The sequence below is a fragment of the Pollicipes pollicipes genome, unplaced genomic scaffold (genome assembly GCF_011947565.3).
Source record: "Pollicipes pollicipes isolate AB1234 unplaced genomic scaffold, Ppol_2.1 Scaffold_5080;HRSCAF=6000_pilon_pilon_pilon, whole genome shotgun sequence".
In the NCBI taxonomy this organism is placed as follows: Eukaryota; Metazoa; Arthropoda; class Thecostraca; order Pollicipedomorpha; family Pollicipedidae; genus Pollicipes; species Pollicipes pollicipes.
Genome location: NW_023596613.1, coordinates 1 through 17,982, shown reverse-complemented (window position 1 = coordinate 17,982; position 17,982 = coordinate 1). Strand labels below are relative to the sequence as shown.

General features: G+C 64.0%; 1 protein-coding gene across 2 annotated transcripts; it reads right to left on the bottom strand.

Moving 5' to 3' along the window:
- Window positions 1-873: 873 nt before the first annotated feature.
- Window positions 874-12,000, bottom strand: LOC119101945 (serine/threonine-protein phosphatase 2A regulatory subunit B'' subunit alpha; the record flags this gene model as incomplete). Of its 2 annotated transcripts, XM_037225341.1 has the most annotated exon segments (12): window positions 1,184-1,319; window positions 2,413-2,442; window positions 2,731-2,813; window positions 3,183-3,353; window positions 3,771-3,897; window positions 4,713-4,866; window positions 5,185-5,302; window positions 5,547-5,672; window positions 5,946-6,123; window positions 7,017-7,120; window positions 8,864-8,993; window positions 11,891-12,000. In XM_037225341.1, coding segments are annotated over 11 exon segments (1,326 nt in total), but the record flags the coding sequence as incomplete, so codon positions are not given.
- Window positions 12,001-17,982: the final 5,982 nt, after the last annotated feature.

Below are 17,982 nucleotides of genomic sequence, written 5' to 3'. Positions count from 1 at the left end.
GAAGACTTCTTCATCTGGCGTGTCCGAGCCGCCGCCGAGTGATGGGACAGCGTGTGTGCGGTGCCGACATCTCTCGTCAGTACCAACACCGTCGCAACTTATCCGGCTGCGAGCGAATATTTGCGGGCTGAGAATGGCCAGCCAAAGACCAATAGGCATAACAGCAAATGCTCAAATCCAGTTGCTTTGAAGTAGCACCCAAAGGATGAGCGTTTCCAACAGGGGAATTTAGCTATTTTTGTTTGATTAGGTGGGCGTTTGTTCGGTCACGACCGTCAAACATGGACAGCAATGTGATGAGGCGAGCGACAATGCACTACTGCGCCGCCATCAGGTCTGAGCCGGCATGGACACACCGGGACGACCGTGGAGCCATCTCGCGGCTGCCGGCGGCACCATGCTCACGCGGAGTGTCGCAAGGTGGACGGGCGGGCCTGCCCATTACCACGCGCGACGGTAAACCAACGGAGCGAGCTCATGCGAGGCCCGCTGCTGAGGATCGTGCTCGGTCGGGTGCCACCAACGGGCATCTTCAGGCCTACACCGTTCATGTTCCACCAGGTCCACTGTCGCCGGGCTTCTCCAGCACCGTCAAACACGAATCCCACATTAGAGATTTAATCATCAAAAGCATATGGCTGTTAGGTATCAAACTGCAATATTTGGCAATTGCACCACAAACATATGACACTATATACATGAACTATTTACACTGGATGAATGCAACTTGTCAGTTCATTGGAATTGATCACGGAAAACTAATCGTCACATCAAACACTAATAATTCACATGCGCACAAACAGTTGACTAACGATCTGCTCAGACTGCTGACATAAATTCGATTACGAGTTCACCTGTCACACAGAACTCGTAGGCGATCGACACATGACACCGCCCGGCCGCAATTGATCTGTCTCGCCGGAAGGGTTCGCCGCCCGTTGATCCGTCTCGCGGCGGGCCGCCGCCGCACTGGCCGGTCGGCCGGCCTGCCGGAATCACAGCTCGCGCGCCGCGCGTCACACGACTCGCCGTCGCTAAGCGACCGCACGTGCGCACCGGTGGCCGGCCACCGGCGCGCCAGTCCTCGTATAAATAGCGCCGGCGCCAGCTGCCGCGCTTGTTCGCTGGCTGCGGTGGCGCGCCGCGCTCACACCACTTTGGCGTGGGCGGGCGCGTCCGAGATGTAGGTGTAGTCGGCGTCCGTCTCGGCATAGTCGTCGTCAGCGTCGGGCCGCGGCCGGGCCGGCGTGCGCACCGGCTCCGTGATGCTCAGCCGCTCCAGCGGCTCCGACTCCTGGTCGCCGTCCTCCTCGTACAGGCTGCGGCGCAGGCGGGGTCACCGTCAGCCGGACGCCGACCAGCTGGCGTCCCCACCATGCCCGGAGCCCCCACGGTCTCGACCCACGCAGTGGTGTATGAGGGTCGCCGTCAGCCGGACGCCGACCAGCTGGCGTCCCCACCATGCCCGGAGCCCCCACGGTCTCGACCCACGCAGTGGTGTATGAGGGTCGCCGTCAGCCGGACGCCGACCAGCTGACGTCCCCACCATGCCCGGAGTCCCCACGGTCTCGACCCACGCAGTGGTGTATGAGGGTCGCCGTCAGCCGGACGCCGACCAGCTGACGTCCCTACCATGCCCGGAGTCCCCACGGTCTCAACCCACGCAGTGGTATATGAGGGTCGGCGCGGACGGTGCGCAGAGGTTGAGACATGTGCGCCCCTCCCCAAAGATGAAGACGCCAGCGGCGACGAAACAAGCAGCTGGTTCCCCGCTGTACACCGACATCGCGACAGTGAAGCACCAGTCTGACTGGCACCAACTGCCAGCGAAGCACCAGTCTGACCGGCACCACCCGTCAGCAAAGCATCAGCCTGACTGACTCTACCGTCAGCGAAGCACCAGTCCGACCGGCACCAACCGCCAGCGAAGCACCAGTCTGACCGGCACCACCCGTCAGTGAAGCACCAATCTGACCGGCACCACCTGTGTTGCACCACGGCACCACCTGTATGGAGCGCGCCAAGTGTCTCGCCCCCCCCCCCCCCCCGCCCTCCCCGGGATTGCACAGTGCCCCGGCCGAGCCGCGGGGCCTCGCTTGCGGCGTGGTGGGCGATGCGCACGGAATCACGTGGGCGCGTGTTTTGTGTTTTCATGCGTCTCAGGACGGCACGGACGGTAAACTCAAACTTGGTGTCATGTTAATCAATGCTGTCAAATGAGCACAATAAATTTGTGTTTGGACTGCTTTGTTACCATCCAAATCATTCCTGGCAATAATGGCGTATGGAACGAAAAGAAGAAAAACGAATAAAAGCACAAAACAAATGTTGTTATGCACACACACCAAGGCGCTTCATTAACATGTACACGTTGGGGTTTAAGTTTTTGGGTTAAGTACCATGGGTACTTACTTAAGCTAAGGCGTATCTTCAACAACAACCCTGCAACGCATCATTTCCGAATTATATACTTAACCGACAACACAGAGCTCATGCTGAAACGAGCGCTCTACAACAGCGTCCCCGATCCCAACCCTCTCGTTTGATTGACTACTGTCTGGCAACGAGACGCGCCCGTTGGCTTCACAGATTACCTACGCCAGACAAAAACATCTAAGATTCATGATGCTCATGGAATGACCTCCTCTATGGGAGCAAGACATAGTCGAGCCACTAAGCAGCGCAAGCGAAAGCGCCGCCCGGCCACTCGAGCGCGCGCCAGTAACTCACAATTCGGGATCCTGTTCGGCCGCCCCCTCCTCAGCCACCAGCAGCTCGTACTCCTCGGCGGCGAACCGGTCCCAGTCCGACATCTGGCGGCCATGGGACACACTTCAGTCGCAGCCACCGCCGCCAGAGCCGCACGGCGGCGGGGCCGGACGCACCGCCACGGTATCGGCCGCCCCATCCGCCCAGTAAAAGGTCACGTCCGCCATTACGACAATTGACCTCTGGTTAAGAACAGTGATGTTCGCATCCGTGACCGCCCCGCCTCGAAACCTTAATCGACGCCAAGGGCAGGCCTGGCTGGCGACCAGATCTCCCCAATCACATGAAATCATTCAGCACCAATTGCTCCCGACACAGGAACCGTAGCAAGCTACCACACCATAACCCATCGGGTGAACCCCGCCACTGCGCTCCGGCCCACGGTGGTAGCGCAGGGCAGAGGCGGCACCCACCGGCTGGCCGGGCTCCCCGTCCCGCTGCATGGCGAACGGGTCGCGCTGGTCGTGCTCCAGGTACTTCTCCAGGTTGAAGAACGTGTCAAAGAAGATGTTGGCCATCTGGCACTGCTTGAGGTCGCTGAGCGCGATCTTGCCGTGTGTTTCGGGCTGGACCATGTCCAGCATCTGCGGAGCGAGTGCGACCCTCATTGCCGGTTCAGCGTCACTGTCGTCAGCGAGAACACGCGGTACGCAGGGAGTGACTGTCACGACCGGGTGTCAACAGGGCAAGACCCTATACCCGTATCCAATCGGCTTACTCCGAGTAGCAACGCGTCTGCATGAGCCGCCACACGGTCCTGTGTAACCATTGTCGCAAAAACGAACACTCAGGCGCTGGCAAACCCAGTCCCCACTGTCGAGCCAGCAGCAGTCGCTGTCGCCAGACGTATTCATGAAGCGTGCCGCGTTCGTTAGGACGGATGGGGCCCGCTCGCGACCACATCGGACCCGGTCGCCGCCCGGACACGGACCCGTGTCACGACTCCAGCACCCGGAGCGCACGGCCACCGCCGGGAGAAGCCGTCACTGCCGCCCGCTCACCCAACAGAGGCAGTCCTCGAACGGCAGCGTCTCCATGCCGAGCGCCTCCATACGCTGCAGCTGCTCCTCGTAGAAGTACTCCAGCTCGTACATGGAGAGGAAGCCGTCGCCGTCCAGGTCCATACACCTGCCGGGGAGGTGGGCCAACGTCAGCGGGCACGGCCAGATGAGACGGCGGCGGGGCTAGAGCACCGCGCCGTGCCCGGCGTTGACACCGCCGCCTGACACGTCCGCAGCTCCGCCAGGCCAGACGCCGACGCGGCGCGGCGGACGTGAGCGGACGGCAGCGGCGAGGAGCGGCGCCCTCTCCGCGGGAGAGCAGCGCCCGGCACCACGCGAGGCGCGCCGCCACCGGCGGGTGACGCGGCGTCCCGCGCCGTCAACACGTCGGCACGGTCGGCCGGGCGCGTTTCCGGTCGGAAGGCGTCTGTCTCCGAGCGCACCCGCCTCCGGCCGCGCGCCGATAACGCCGCCAGACGCCACAAACCGCGCGGCCTTGTCAACTATCTGGACGGCGCGGGCGCTGACCCGGCCGGCCGCGGCGCCTTCCGGCCGGCGCGCCGAGCCGCTCACGGCGGCAAAACAACGCCAGCTGTGGCCAATTTCCGTCAGACGGGCCGCACGCGACCATGCAGACTGTCGCACAAAGAGGCGGGCGACGGCGCAGACCCGGGATGGCTCCCCATCCGGGGACCTGCCTCGATACCAGCCGTTTTCCAAAGCTGACGGACGAGCTCAAGCTGACGGCACTGGACCACACATCACAGCAAAGCGTCTCGGCGCGCGTCCCACCAGCCAACTCGCTTCCGCATCGTCGCGCGAAGTCGCGCCGGTCCCACACCCCACCACAGCTCAGCCGGCTGTGCTGCGGACCGTCGCCTGGCCGGCGGGCGCCGTCCGTGGCCGCTGCGGCAGCCGGCCCGCCCGCCCGACGACGCTCACCTGAACCAGTACTCAATGGCCGTCGGGTGCTTCTTGTCCTCCTCCGAGAGCAGGAACCACACGAACTCCATGTAGGTCATCTTCTCCTGCCTGCGCGCGCTGCCGCGCGTCACCGCGCCGCTGAAGATGCGGTCGATGATGCGCGACGAGACGGCTGCAACGATCGCTGGTTCACCATCATGTGCCACGACCTCGGCCTTCAGAGCCACTCGGCATTCTGAGTGACAATCATCCGGCACTCTGCGTCGCGTCGACAGCAGGCCCTCTACAGCAGCAGGGCACTCCACACCCCGGTGGGAGGTCAACAATCCTAGGTCAACAGACCTAGGTCAACGGTCCTAGGTCACGGCCGACCGAGGGTATGCGACGTTGCTCGGCCGCCTTTGCAAAGGCTCTGTTCAGGCGAGCGCGACCGATCCCCGGGAGCAGTAAACAGAGGTGCCGTGGTACGTCGGTACGCCGGCGTATTTACCGTGGTCGTTGTGCCGAGCCACGTCCGACTTGTCTATGAGCAGGTCGTGATCTTTGTCCAGCTCCCAGAACTTGCAGTAGATCACGTAGAAGTGCTCGTACGAGAAATAGTCTGTGATCTGCAAGACAGCCACACACATACACATCACGAGCTGGACAGGCGATTACGATTCCGCATCTCCCTAGTTTACGGAGGGCGTCTTGCATCGAGCTCGGACCCGCCGGCCGGGACCCCGCGGCTCTGCAGAACCGAGGCGCGGCCGACGCCAGGCCCGCCGCGGGACGCGGGGGGGGGGGGGGGGCGTCCGGCAGGGGCCCGGTGCCGCGCCACGGCCGTGTGCCGGCCGCCACCGCCGCACCCACCTGGTTGATGTCCTCCTCCTGCTCCAACAGCTGGATCGTGCTGAGCAGGTTGGAGCGGCGCAGCTCCGGCACTGTGATGCGGCCGCTCCACGAGCGGTTGACGCAGTAGAAGATGCGCGCGATCACCTGCGGCGGGCGGCGGCGGGTCAGACGGCGAGGCGGAGCCGGCGGCCGGGTCCGGGACACTGGCCCGCCAGTGCCGGTGACTCGGCAGCGGCCGCCGCCGTCCGTCAGCCGGCCGGCCGGACCAGCAGCCGACCAGATAGGTTTGACACGCCCCCTGTCGCTATCACAGAGTCCGACCCGACCTGACCTGACCTGACCTGACCCAGTCAAGCCCGCCCCGCCCCAACCCGACCTGACCTGACCCGATACGAACCGGCCTGATCGGTCCCTCACCGTGTGCACGTAGCGGCTGTGGAACTCGATAGCCTCCTTGAGGAAGTTGAGGCCCGGGTGCGTCTCGACCACATCCTGCACCAGCGGCACCAGGTCCTCGGGCACCAGGTGGTTACGCAGGCCGCCGGTCAGCACGCGCACGAAGCGCGACGCCTGGTCGTGTGAGGTGGCCAGCAGCCTGCCGGCGGCGCCCGACGCTAACGTCACAAACACACGCGTTCCGGCCGCCCAGGGACAGGCTACACACGCTCCTTTGTACCACGCAGCCGGCAAACATCATCACGCTGGAACAGCCGTAAACAAGTCAATGGTCACAACACTGCTGAGTTATAATTTGTAACGAAAACGCCGAATGATCATCCGGGACACGTGATCAGATGAGCCCTACTGGTCAATGAAGACACATGCGCCAGTGTTAGCTGAGCTGTCGGCTGGCGGAGCGATCTGTCGGCCAGCCGTGCGACCTGACGGCTAGCCGAGCGACATGTCGGCTAGCCGAGCTAGTCGACACAGCGAGCGACACCTCGGCGATCACACGACGAAGAGCCTAGGGTGTTGTGATTACGATTCCGTCCTGCGACGGGTACGGGCGTGGGAGGACGGGAGGCGACAAAACAGCGCGCCGCCCGCGGCCCCCTCTCGTCGGCCGTGGGAGCGCGCCCCAACGGCCGGCGTCACCTTGAGCCCAGCTAACGACCAGCCGTAATCGGGCGCGCGCTGGCGCCGAAGACAACAGCGCGCGGCACGCGGAACCGGCGGCGCGCCGCTTTTTCCGGCGCGCGCGGCTCGGCCGACGTCCGGGCGCGCGCCGCCGCCGGGCCCGGCCGAGGGTCACGTGACCTGTTGTGCACGCGCGCCAGCCGACCGCCAGCCTTGACCAAGTTTTTGTGAGAGCGCTGTTTCCTCGGCCAGCGGCGGCTGCGCGTCCGCGCGCGCGCGCGCGCGGCCGGCCGGCCGGCTGCGGAGGAAAGCGGGCCCGATAGCTGGCCGGGATCCGCCGCCCCCGGGTCCGCCGCCCGGCGGCCCCAGTCCGCCGCCCGTCTTCGCTGCCGCCGATCAGCTCTGACCCACCTCTTCCAGAAGTCGAGGAAGGCGGTGGCGGTGACGTGGCCGGTCTTCTCGCCGCCGGCCGCCAGGAACAGCGGCACCTTCCAGTAGAGCGGCAGCTCGCACGCCTGCCGACACCGAGCGCCGGCCGTCAGTCCGCCGCTCGCGGCCGCCCGGCCACAATGGAGACAGCCCGCCGCGCGCCCGCCTAACCGCACATTGAGCCGGCGCGTGACAATCGCTTACCGCTGCCATTGTTGTGGCGCCGGACAAAGGCCGTCTGAAGCGGTACGGATGGCCGCCGTTGCTGAGAGCCATGCACTGCACTGTTCGCTGACCGAGTGGGCCTCCGAGAATATATTTAAACGTCACTAAGCCTGAAGAGCCACCAGTCACAGTATCATTGCAAACACGGCACACCGCTGAGACGAATTCGGGAAGAGGCACATAGCAGGACGAAAAGGATGCCATGGAAGCTGGAGGATCAGATGATGTAGTCTCTGGGTCTACCCATGCCAGCAAAGCTAAACGTGCGAGAGGGAATGGAACTTGCAAAAGCGCACCTGGGCGGTCCAAATGCGAGCAAAGAAGTATCTCCGTATCAGGTTCGTTAAACAGACACCAGAACAATTGTCCCACCCGAACTGTCCACCTGTGCCCACATCTGGCGCGGGCGTACCGCGCAGACCCGGCCAGCCGACGTATGACACACGGCGCGATTGCAATACGCCAAACCCATCTGTCGCATCAGCCGTGGCTGCGGCCGCGTGCCCAGCGCTCCGGGCGGCGGCGCCGGTGCCTCTGGCAGCGGTGCAGGGCAGCCAGCGCCGGCCCGGTCGCGCCGGCGTATATGGCGCGGCCGGCGCCACCACCGCCGCATATGGCGGCGCGGCCGTCTGCGCCCGAGGACGCCTCCCCACCGGCCGGAGCGTGCCGAGCGTCCCCTTCCCAGGACGTGCCCCCCCCCCCCCCTCAGCGGAGAGAGTCATTGATGCACCGCGCGGCGGGCGCACGACACGCCGGCGGGGATCGGCAGCTAGCAGCCGGCGCTCACCCCGGTTACCAGCGACAGAGAGCACTGCTCGATAACATGCAGTTGTAATGCAGTAAAGCTTCTTTTGAGTGGACTACAAAATCCTAAGGCCATCGGCTGTTGCCTTCAGGCAGCTCTGTCGCGTCCGCTGGCCTACTGCCTCGGGTGCGAACTCGCCGTTTGTCCGGGGTCGCAGCGGTCAGCCGGGCCAGCCGAGCGGGGAGCCGCGGCACCCGACCACTATCCTCTGTTGACGGTCGGGGCCGCACCGACCAGCACACAGCTGCCATGTTTTATTCATCTGCACACATCTGTGATTCGGGGCCGGCGCCAGCAGCGGCCGCCCGCGCACCGTCTGTGCGGCCAGGCCGGCGCGGCGCGGCGCGGCGGCGCCGGGGCGGCCGGGTCCGCGTGCGGCGCCGCAGCGACCGCTCGTGACGGGCCGGGCCGGGCCGGGACAGGGCGGAACCGGCAGCCGGCGGCGGCCGCTCCCTCCGCGGCACGGGACGGGTGCTGCGGATCAGCAGCCGCGCCCGCGGCTGCGCCTGCACGCGATCAGGCTTAGCGGGAGGGAGGGCCGCTGATCCAGTTTAAAGACGTCCGGGCTGGCTGAGTCGGCAAGCCCGGCGGGAGGCTGGGAGAGGCTGATGCTGCGCTGCGCTCCGAGCCCGGGCTAGACTGCAGCAGGCAACGGCGAATTTCCCCAGCGGCAGTGCTCCCACGTGGCGCATGTCAGCGGCTCGGGCCACGCCGGGAGACGGGCTCCCTGAGCGTGAGCCCTGGCCCGGTAGGCGTCTTCGGACGGCCGAAAGCGGCGTGCGCGGAACAGCCCTCTCACCTTGGCGATGGCGGCAAACTTGTCTTTGGGCACCTGCCCGCCCGGGTAGGAGGAGAAGGCCTGCGCGATCTTCTGCAGCTGCGCCTCCAGCTTCTCCCGGCTCTCGGGCCGGCCGTGCGGGAAGTGGAACCTGCAACAGGACAGAGCGCCGCGTCACAAGCGCGCGCCGGACACGCCAGCGGAGCACACCCCCACACCGGCGGCGCCAGATGCAGGTCACGGTACGTCCCAACCGGACGCGTGGCACACAGCGCGCCGTCAGCGACGCGCGGCGACCGGGCCGGGCCAGACCCTGCGACCCTGACCGACCGGGCCGCGCTCCGTGACCACGTCTGCGCCCGAAAGAAGCCAGTCATTCGGTTCGGCCGCACCCAGCCCGGCACACAACACGCACGGCCGGTAGCCGAGTACCCAACGGCCTCGCCGTGCCACTATTGTATACAAGCCGGCGGCCGCGCCTCCGAGCGGCCGGTGCCGCGGTGTTTGGATGAGATCGAGCCCCAAACGCTCATGACGCAGCGCTTCAATGGACCACTGCGCAGAAACGCGGTGAGCGCCGCGCACGGGACTGCCAGCCTCCGGGCCGCCGCGCGCCGCTGACAGCGTGCCGCGTGTGGTGAGCGCGGCGCACGACGGCCGCCAGACGGGGGCGCGGCGCGCGCAGGTAATTCCGGCGCCGACTCTGGCGGCCGGCGGGTGCGGGGAAGGCCGGCCAGGCGGCGCCGGCCGGCGAAGGTCGCCGCCCTGGACGTGCCGGGGCCACGGCAGACAGGCGCGGGCCACGCGTCCGCCAAGGCCGCGCCGCATCGATCGGACGCCGTCCTGCCGGCAGCTGGCCGGCACCGGGACAGCCGCCGCGCCGCCCCCGCCTGACCCACATCCCAGCTCGGCGGCGACCTCGGCGACCCCGCCTGAGGGGCTCGGTCGGCCGGCACGACCCAGCGGGCGGCGGCGGCGGCGACACGACCTCGGCCCAGTCCCTCACCGCCACCGATCATGTCCGCATCGCCCTGCGGTCGCCGTCCGGACGCCCCCCCCCCCCCAACCCAGCCGCTCTGCCTGACCTGAGCGGCGACCGCGGCCTCACCGCCTCGGCCAGGGCGGGACGAGACCAACGCCCGCCCACCGACGAGCTAAAGGCACTGCCGATAAAGCGGCTCAGATCCGACCAAATAAACAGGCTGGTCTGCGAGACAGCCACATGCCCTCCGGCGGCCTTGGGACGCCCATGAACATGCTTTGAGGGTATTTGTTTGCACGATGAATCCCCCTCGGGGCGGAACAGCAGACCTAAACGAATGTCCGGGTGACTGCGCAAGCGAGAGACATCCAAAGGATTCGGGAAAACATACGTTATGTAACTGAAGAGAGCACACTGTGCGGAGATAACCCCGAAGCTGATTATCCCAACGCGTCCTACTAAGAGGCAGCCCGCCCGCTGATACAAGTTGTGCTCTTCACATCTTGGGACGGCTTATTTACTGCGCCGAGCCAGGACACTGGAGTGCGACGCATCAACCGCTCCACGCACCCCAGAAGGGAGGCCGCTTTCCCTGCGCCAAGCGGACGTCCTACGCAGGGTAGCACCCAGCCAACCACAAGCTTATCTGTGACCTCCATCTCGCGTCGTGTCTTCCATAGAAATGCTCCGGGACGACCATCACGTGCACGGAAATGCCGAATGTTCAGCGGTCCAGATCTCGAAGGCGGCAGGGAGCAGCCCGGCATTCACTGTGCTGTGTTTATATGACACCCTGCCTAAAGACGACGACGCTGCCTCGGCGGCGGTAGCTGGAGCTGCGGATCCCAGTCTTGACCTGACCACGGCCGGCAATCGTAGGAAGCGCGCCAGCCTGTCACCTCGTGATTCTCTCTGTTGCGACTGGTACTATCTTATCCATCATAGCCTGTCTGATCCAGTCCAGGTTGGTTGTGTAATGAATGGGACGATTTTTGTTCCCGTCCTGCACGATATTGCGGCGCCGTCCTGACCAAAACACTGCTCCCAGTGCTGGCCTCGCCCCTGATGACTTTCTCGTCACGTCCTCGTCTGACCTTCTGTCGCTGATCTGACCAGGCGCGTGACGGCCGGTCCCGCCACACATCCTGACCTGACCTGACCAAACCGCCGTCCCAAGAGAGTGAAAGTGTCGCAGTCGGCGGCGGCAGGGGGGCGGGGGGGCTTGTTTACCGGGGGCGGGGCGACAGTGTTTATTTTGTAGCTCCGTCGCCGCGGCGGGCCCGATCCCAGGTTTCCCCGGCCGCCTATTGCGCCGTAACGGTGCGGCCGCAGACCGATATAGGCCAGCCAGCGGCGCACCACCGCTGCCCGGCGAGGCCGCCTTGTCTAGCTGCGCAACCCCTGCGAGAGTCCCGTGAAGGGGCCCCTGACCGTCACCGAGGGCTGTCCTCACGGCGGGGGACCCTACCGTCACCGTAAGCAGTCCCCCAACCCTACCCGTCACCGCGAGCTCTCCTCAGTGCGAGGCCACCCTGACCGTCCAGGCGACGGAGGGAAACAAGGCCCCCCCACCCCCCAGGGCGCGCCGGCGGCGCGACACGGCCGGCAAACCAGCCGTCGGGCGCCGGCGCCGGCGGGTACACTTGACCTTGCACTCGGCCGTCTGGATGGACACGCGGCCGGCCGGCCAGACGCGCCACACGCCACAGATCTCGCCGACCGGCACCACGTGGCGCCGCCGGCCGTGACCGGTACGATGCCCCAAACCGGTCACGAGGGACTTTCGATGTCGCAGCTGAGGTCACCGGCAAGTACCGCAACACCCTGGCGCGGCGCGGCCGACACCCCCAGCGCACCGGCTCCGCGTGTCGCTTCCGCGCATTCAATCACGGGCATTTCGCATTCGCGCTGCACGGCGACCGCACAGCGATCCTGAAGGCACGAGCATGCAACAAAGCACGAGCAACACACAGGAATCCGCACCGCCACGCAGACAAAAGCAACGGTCGTAACGGCCAGCTCCTTCCGCCATCACCGCCTGCCGGCAGCGACGCCGCAACACCTGCCTGGGTATGAGCGCGTTCTTCTGTGCGCGGGCGTTGGCCGGCCGCCGCGGCGGTGACTTGGGCGAGGCGGTGGGCGACTCCGTGCTGCTCCTGCCATCCTTGTCCCGGCCCGTACGTCTGAAAGGTGGGCGGACGGGTCAGTCGGTCGGCAGCGGTCTCCGCGGCGCCCCGCCAGGTCACGGCGGGCCGACGGCGGAGCGGCGGCGCGTCCGTGCGCGGTCGCATCCGCCGCCTCCCTTTGTCTCCACGCTGCGCCGGATGCAGAACGCCGCGTCCGGCTACGACACGCGTCGGAAGCCGACAGTGGCGTTTATGGCCGCATGCATTTGTACATCGAGGCGGGCTACTCAAGCATGCACTCCACGTATTTCCTTCCGCGCAAAGCAGCGCATCGGGGGCGGGGAGGGGGGGGGGGGGGGGCAGGGAGGGATGCGCCCGCCTGGAGACGCGTGGGACGCCGGACACCAAGAGTTTCCGGCCGGGTCGCGTGACCCGTAAACGAACCGGCGTGAGGCCTTCGTCACCAAGGCTGACGCGCCGCACGCCTGGCGTGGCCACCTCGGGAGTGGGGAGGGGGGAGGGCGTAAACGGCTCCAACTCCGACTCCAGACTCGCGCCAAGCGGGCGGCCGTTGGCGCAGCCCTGACTCGGAGTCCGTGTCGCTGCAGACTCGCGGCCGCCGTCACGCGACACGCGACCGGGAGCCACCCGCCGCGCGCCGGCGTCAGCCCGCCCGACGGCCGGCGGGTCTTCGCGCTGCGGCGAGCCTCCGCAGCGAGCCCCTCCTTCTGCGTAGGCGGGCTCGACCCGGCCGACCGGGCCGGCCGCGTTGATGACAGCCAGATCCTCGCGACACTGGACTCGGACAGCACGTGCCCGACATAGGGGCACGTGTGACAGGCGGCGGCAACTCCAAGTCAGGATGAATCACGCGGCCGGAGGCGCCTCCGCGCTGACCCGCTGAAATCCCAGATATCGCGGCGGCGAGGGTCGTGGTTTTCAGCGGTAAACCAGCGCATCAGAATATAAACCTTCGCCGTACTGCACGCTTTGAGCACTGTTCGGAAGCAAATAATGATATCATCAGACTGAGCTGGCGTAGGACGGCTGGTGCTCTTTCCGGAACCACCGGCAGGACAAACAAGCTCCGAGTTGTCACCCAGTGAGAATGGGACTGCACAATAGTTTATGCAGTAGGGTTGTATCACTCCCAGTACTCGTAAGCTAGGTGGTACGCATGGCAGAGTGCAGGCCACGATAAGTTCTCACAATGCGAGGTGCGCACATGCTAAACGGCACGAAAGATATACCCCATTCACGATGTGACAGCCCTTTGCTGTAGGCGCTGTCTCATACAATGCCAGACATGCGGACACATGGATCCCCCCAGTCAGACTGCGAAGGTATGGCAAAAAGGCTTATACAGCTGTCGCTGTCCTTTGTTCAGTTGAACTTGTGTTTCGCGGGTAAAACTATCCTGGATTAACGTAACGTGAATATCACCGCATTGGTTGCTTTGTACCAGCTGACATAGGCCAGTTAAATGTATATCTAGGTAATTTTATCTGTCACGCCGACTACCTGGAAAAAACAAGAATACGAGATGCTTTCCGTTGATACCTTGAATATTGTTAGCACTTGGACGCACTTGTTGCGCAATTAAAACACCCATTGTTTGTAATACAACTGGCACGACCACAGCTCAGCCCGAATTTTCTTTCCCCCGATTTGTTTTCCTTTACCGAGTTCGCCCTGCTTTCACGCACAACGAATAATATCCTCACCAAATGTTTATACACGGAGTTACTTAACAGCGCCGTAAAAACGGCCGACCAGCCTAACGCCTATAAGCTAAACAAACAGCCGGGGCGGTTCGGCTGGCCAGACGGGCTGCGCCGGTCGCTGATGTGACCCCGGCCGTCGCCCTGGCGTGACCCGGCGCTGCCCGCGGGGGGGCCGCCACCCTCTGACCGGGCGCCGGCGCGCTGCCGCGCTACGGCTCTCTGGTAGCGCCAGGCGCGCGCCGCCAGCTGGCGCAGCGTCACGTCGCGCAGCCAGCCGCCGGCCAACGGAAAACCACTGCGCAGAGTCCGACCATTCCCCCAGCAGTGACTCACATGGGTGGATACTTGGCAACTGTCAAATTAGACTTAATAAGGCGTGGTCGTGACAGTTCCGTCATTTGCTTTCGTCAAATGACGCCAACAGTGCGAGTTTTGCTGCATTGCAGTAATCATACTCGTATTGTAATTGTCCTATCCACCGATAGCATCAATGACTCCTTCAAGAACACAGCAGTGCACATGATCACGCCATCTTGGCATGATCACTAAATTTTGCTGGAGGTCCCCCCCAATGCCGGACCCTGGAACCACCTCCGCGTTTGCCTTGCATCCGAAATTTGGACTCAGTGCGTAGACAAGATGTTAAGCAAGACCTCCCGCAAATCGCTTTGGAGATAAACCGGCGAGAAACACGAGTATGGGATAGGGGGGGAGTGGTGGTGGGGGTGAAATCTTCCACCGGTAATAGGGTTACAGAGAGCCGCCAAAAAAGTATCCTGCCAAACCTGTCAAAACTTGTGTCTCATACGAAAGACCCTTTGGTACCTTTCTTTTTACCAGCCAGGTATTCGGTCTTTCTGCTGCCACATGGCAAGGTGTTGGCTTCACCGAGGGCCCCGTAAATGGCTGGTGCGCAACAGCCGTGTCTGCCAGCGCTATGCCAGTACTTAATATCACGACGTTGCAGCACAGGGCGCGAGTGAAACATCCAGAACTGATAGTATTTCCGTAGGTTTGCGCTTGTTCTTTTCATTTTTTTCTCGAAGTTTTCAAAACGCGAAACGCGACAGTTGCTCCTTAATTCTGCAATTGTTGAGATTGAAAGGAGTTTTTCTGAATCACGACATTAGCCTCGCTTCAGAAAGATGTGCTCAGAAGGCTTCTTTCGCAGGCTCAATGCCCTTATGTCGACACGACTCAACCAGACTAGTACCAACGTCAGCCACTGCACACGCTCTTTCAAAACCAATCTCTTAACCCTGATGCCAAACAATACCTGATACCATCTGAAGCCCCAGCGCATTCTGAATATCTCTGATCTCGTCCTTTGTGCTCGGTGCAAGCCTTTTCCGGTTGCGCAACATCAGCCTCTCGCCGCCCATTAGAACTCGCCGGGGCGTAGTGAGCAGCGCGGTCCCAGCCAGCGCAAAAGACGGGCTGATGCGATCGGACACCGCCCGACAACGGTCACATTATGCGTATCGGCTGGGCGCCGAGCATTCAGGTGCCACGTCGGCCGTGTCTCACCGGCCCGAAGATAGCCTTGAGCAGCAACATTCCCGGCGCGGCCTCCGAACTCCGGAAACACGTGGGCCGCGCGAGTGAGTCCAGCTCTGCCGCCGAGCAGCGCCTCGGCCCGAGGTCCGACACAGCACGCCCAGCGCTCGGTCACCTCGACTGCACCGGTCTGCTGTCGACCGCGGGGGCTCGCGGTGCGCGCGGCGGCGGGCGGCACGGTACTGACTGCGTGGCGCCGGCGCCGGCCGGATTTGAACCGGCCGCGGCGCGTCAGCACTGTTTACGCGGCGCCACCGGAGGCGGGGCCTAACGTCAGGCAGTCGGCCGCTCTGTAAACTTACATCAGAGTTCGGGCCGGCTGGCCCGCGCGAGGTCGCCCGTTATCCCGTCCAACGATGGAGACGGCGGCGTCACAGACGAGGCTGATGGCCGAGCCACCAACAGGACGCCCAGGGCAGGGCAAACCCCGGGCACCGGCCCAAGCTGACCTCCAGGCGCCACACCGAGTTTAGCAGCCGGGAAGCCCCCTGCCGTTTATTGAGAATAGCACGCCCACGTCGTCCGCCGTTCGGAGAAGGGGGAGACGGGGAGGAGACTCTGCCGGGGACGCGACGTGAGCGGTCGCGGCACGACGGCGGCAGGAGAGGCAGTACCCTGTGGACCGGCGGCTGTGGCCAGTCGCCGGCCCGCGTCCCAGCCGCGACCCGGAGCTGACCGCCACAGCGTGCCGCCGACGGCGAGCGGCCCCGGCCCGACCCGACCGGCCGCCTCGGCACGGCCGGTGACGAGCGCCAGCCGCCGCCGGGCCGCCCACGGACGGGCCGGAGAGCGCGCCACCACCTGGTTCGTATTGGGGTCACGGCGATTCGTCGCAGGGGTGACGTGGGCGGGAGAGACCCGCTCGGCCACGCCGTGGCCCCTTGTCGCCGGTCCAGAGCCGCCCTAAGACGTGCCCGAATCGAGTGAAAGCGGGAAATGACATCCCATTCCGCCGTTAGAGGAAATGCGGATCCCGGAAAAGGATGTCAGACGCCGCTCGTGCGAGAGACCACATTACGGGGCTCCAGTTACACCACAGGTGTTCGTGTTTTCCTCATAATAACGCGCCTCTTCACCAGGCGCCGTTTCGGGTATTCCAAAATTATGGTCCTGCGGTACCACCTGCCCTGCGCACAAGGCCAAACGACTGCCCGTTCGAGAGGCGGCACGGCTGAGCCCAACATCTAGCACACTTTTTACAATTAAACGTTACTATTACGTCATTTCTTCACCTGACAGTTTTCTGTTGGGGGGGGGGGGGGCGGACTTCAGTCAAGAATATAACACCACACCTCCACGCACGCAATCACCAATATGTAAGGATAGGGGCTGCCGCGAAGCAGCTCCCTCATGTCCTAACATCGGCACGTCTCCAGTGCATGATTCACTTCGAAACTGGCCATATATGGACAGCAGACACTGGGTCTCATAACTGGATTAAGATGCATAGCATAACATATACAGATCTGGCCGTGTGTTTTTAATGTCCGAGGGCAGAAGATGAAGCAGTCAGCCTGGCCCGGTGGTGACGTCACCCACGCCCAAATGGCATAAACATCCACTAATCTGCCGTCAAATAAACATGTGCACGCAACAACTGAATGACAAATTTCAGATACGAATGCCGCATGTCTCAAACTGGATAAACGCTCGAATAAACATAGACAGCTTATCGATAAACATCGACAACAGCCTCGCTATTTCAATACCGGTTCCAGCTGCCGACCGAGTCACACTAACAGACCCGGATCAGCGTGTCCCAGCTGCGCGCGTCTCCGCCTACGCCACCTACGCCTGCGCCCCCAGGCGGTCGGCGGCGGCGCCGCCTGCACCGTCCCCGGTCGGAGCACGGGTCACGGCCGGCTCACGCCGGGCCGCTCTCGGCGGCGCTCGGCGTTCGACGGCGGCGGCGGCGGCGTGACCGGGCATGTGGCCGCCCCCCCCCCTCCCCCCCCCCCGGAGCCGGGGCGTGACTCACAGGCCAGCTGTCGGCCCGGGCCGAGCCGACCAGGCCCGGTCGGCGGCTGACACGGCCGGCCGCCTGGGAACAGGGCCACCGGCCGCCCGGCAACCGGGCCCAGCGCGGCCCGCCCACCCCCGTGCGCCACCTCCGTGTACGCCGAACGCGGCCCGCTGGTGCCAAGCGGACAGTGGTGCCGGCCCCGGCATTTCCACCCAAGTCGGCGCTCCAGGGCGCTGAGCACGAGACGCCACGGCGCTGCCGAGGGCGCACCACCAGACGAATCACGCTCAGCGCACTCAGCGACAGCTCGTCGTTGTTAGATACGTTCCTCCACGGAGGTGGTGTCGTTCTTCGTGCACTAGCGGGACCTGTTTCGGTGGCAGACTTGCTATTCGACCACACATCATTGCAAATTGAACGTCGGGTACAGACACTGCTCGGTCGCGTGTAATGTATAACAACCCGTTCGGAATGCACACATTGTCTTTCATACGTATCTGTGTAGGCCATGGTATTCCAAATTGTTTTACCATGGTTTTATGGTCGAGCACCCATGACCCCGATCGGACGGTTGGAACAAGAAGCCCAGGCAGAAGCACGGCCTCAAACGGAATACAGCCGAGTTTCAGTTCATCACATAGATAGCACCTAAACCGGCGGAGGTCCGCGGATGCACGCGACACCACACAAAAACAAAATGTTGCACGTTTGTGAGACGGGGTGAGCATGTCACCCATCCTGGGACGGCGACACGCGGAGGCCTCGTAGGTGGACGCGTGGTGGACACT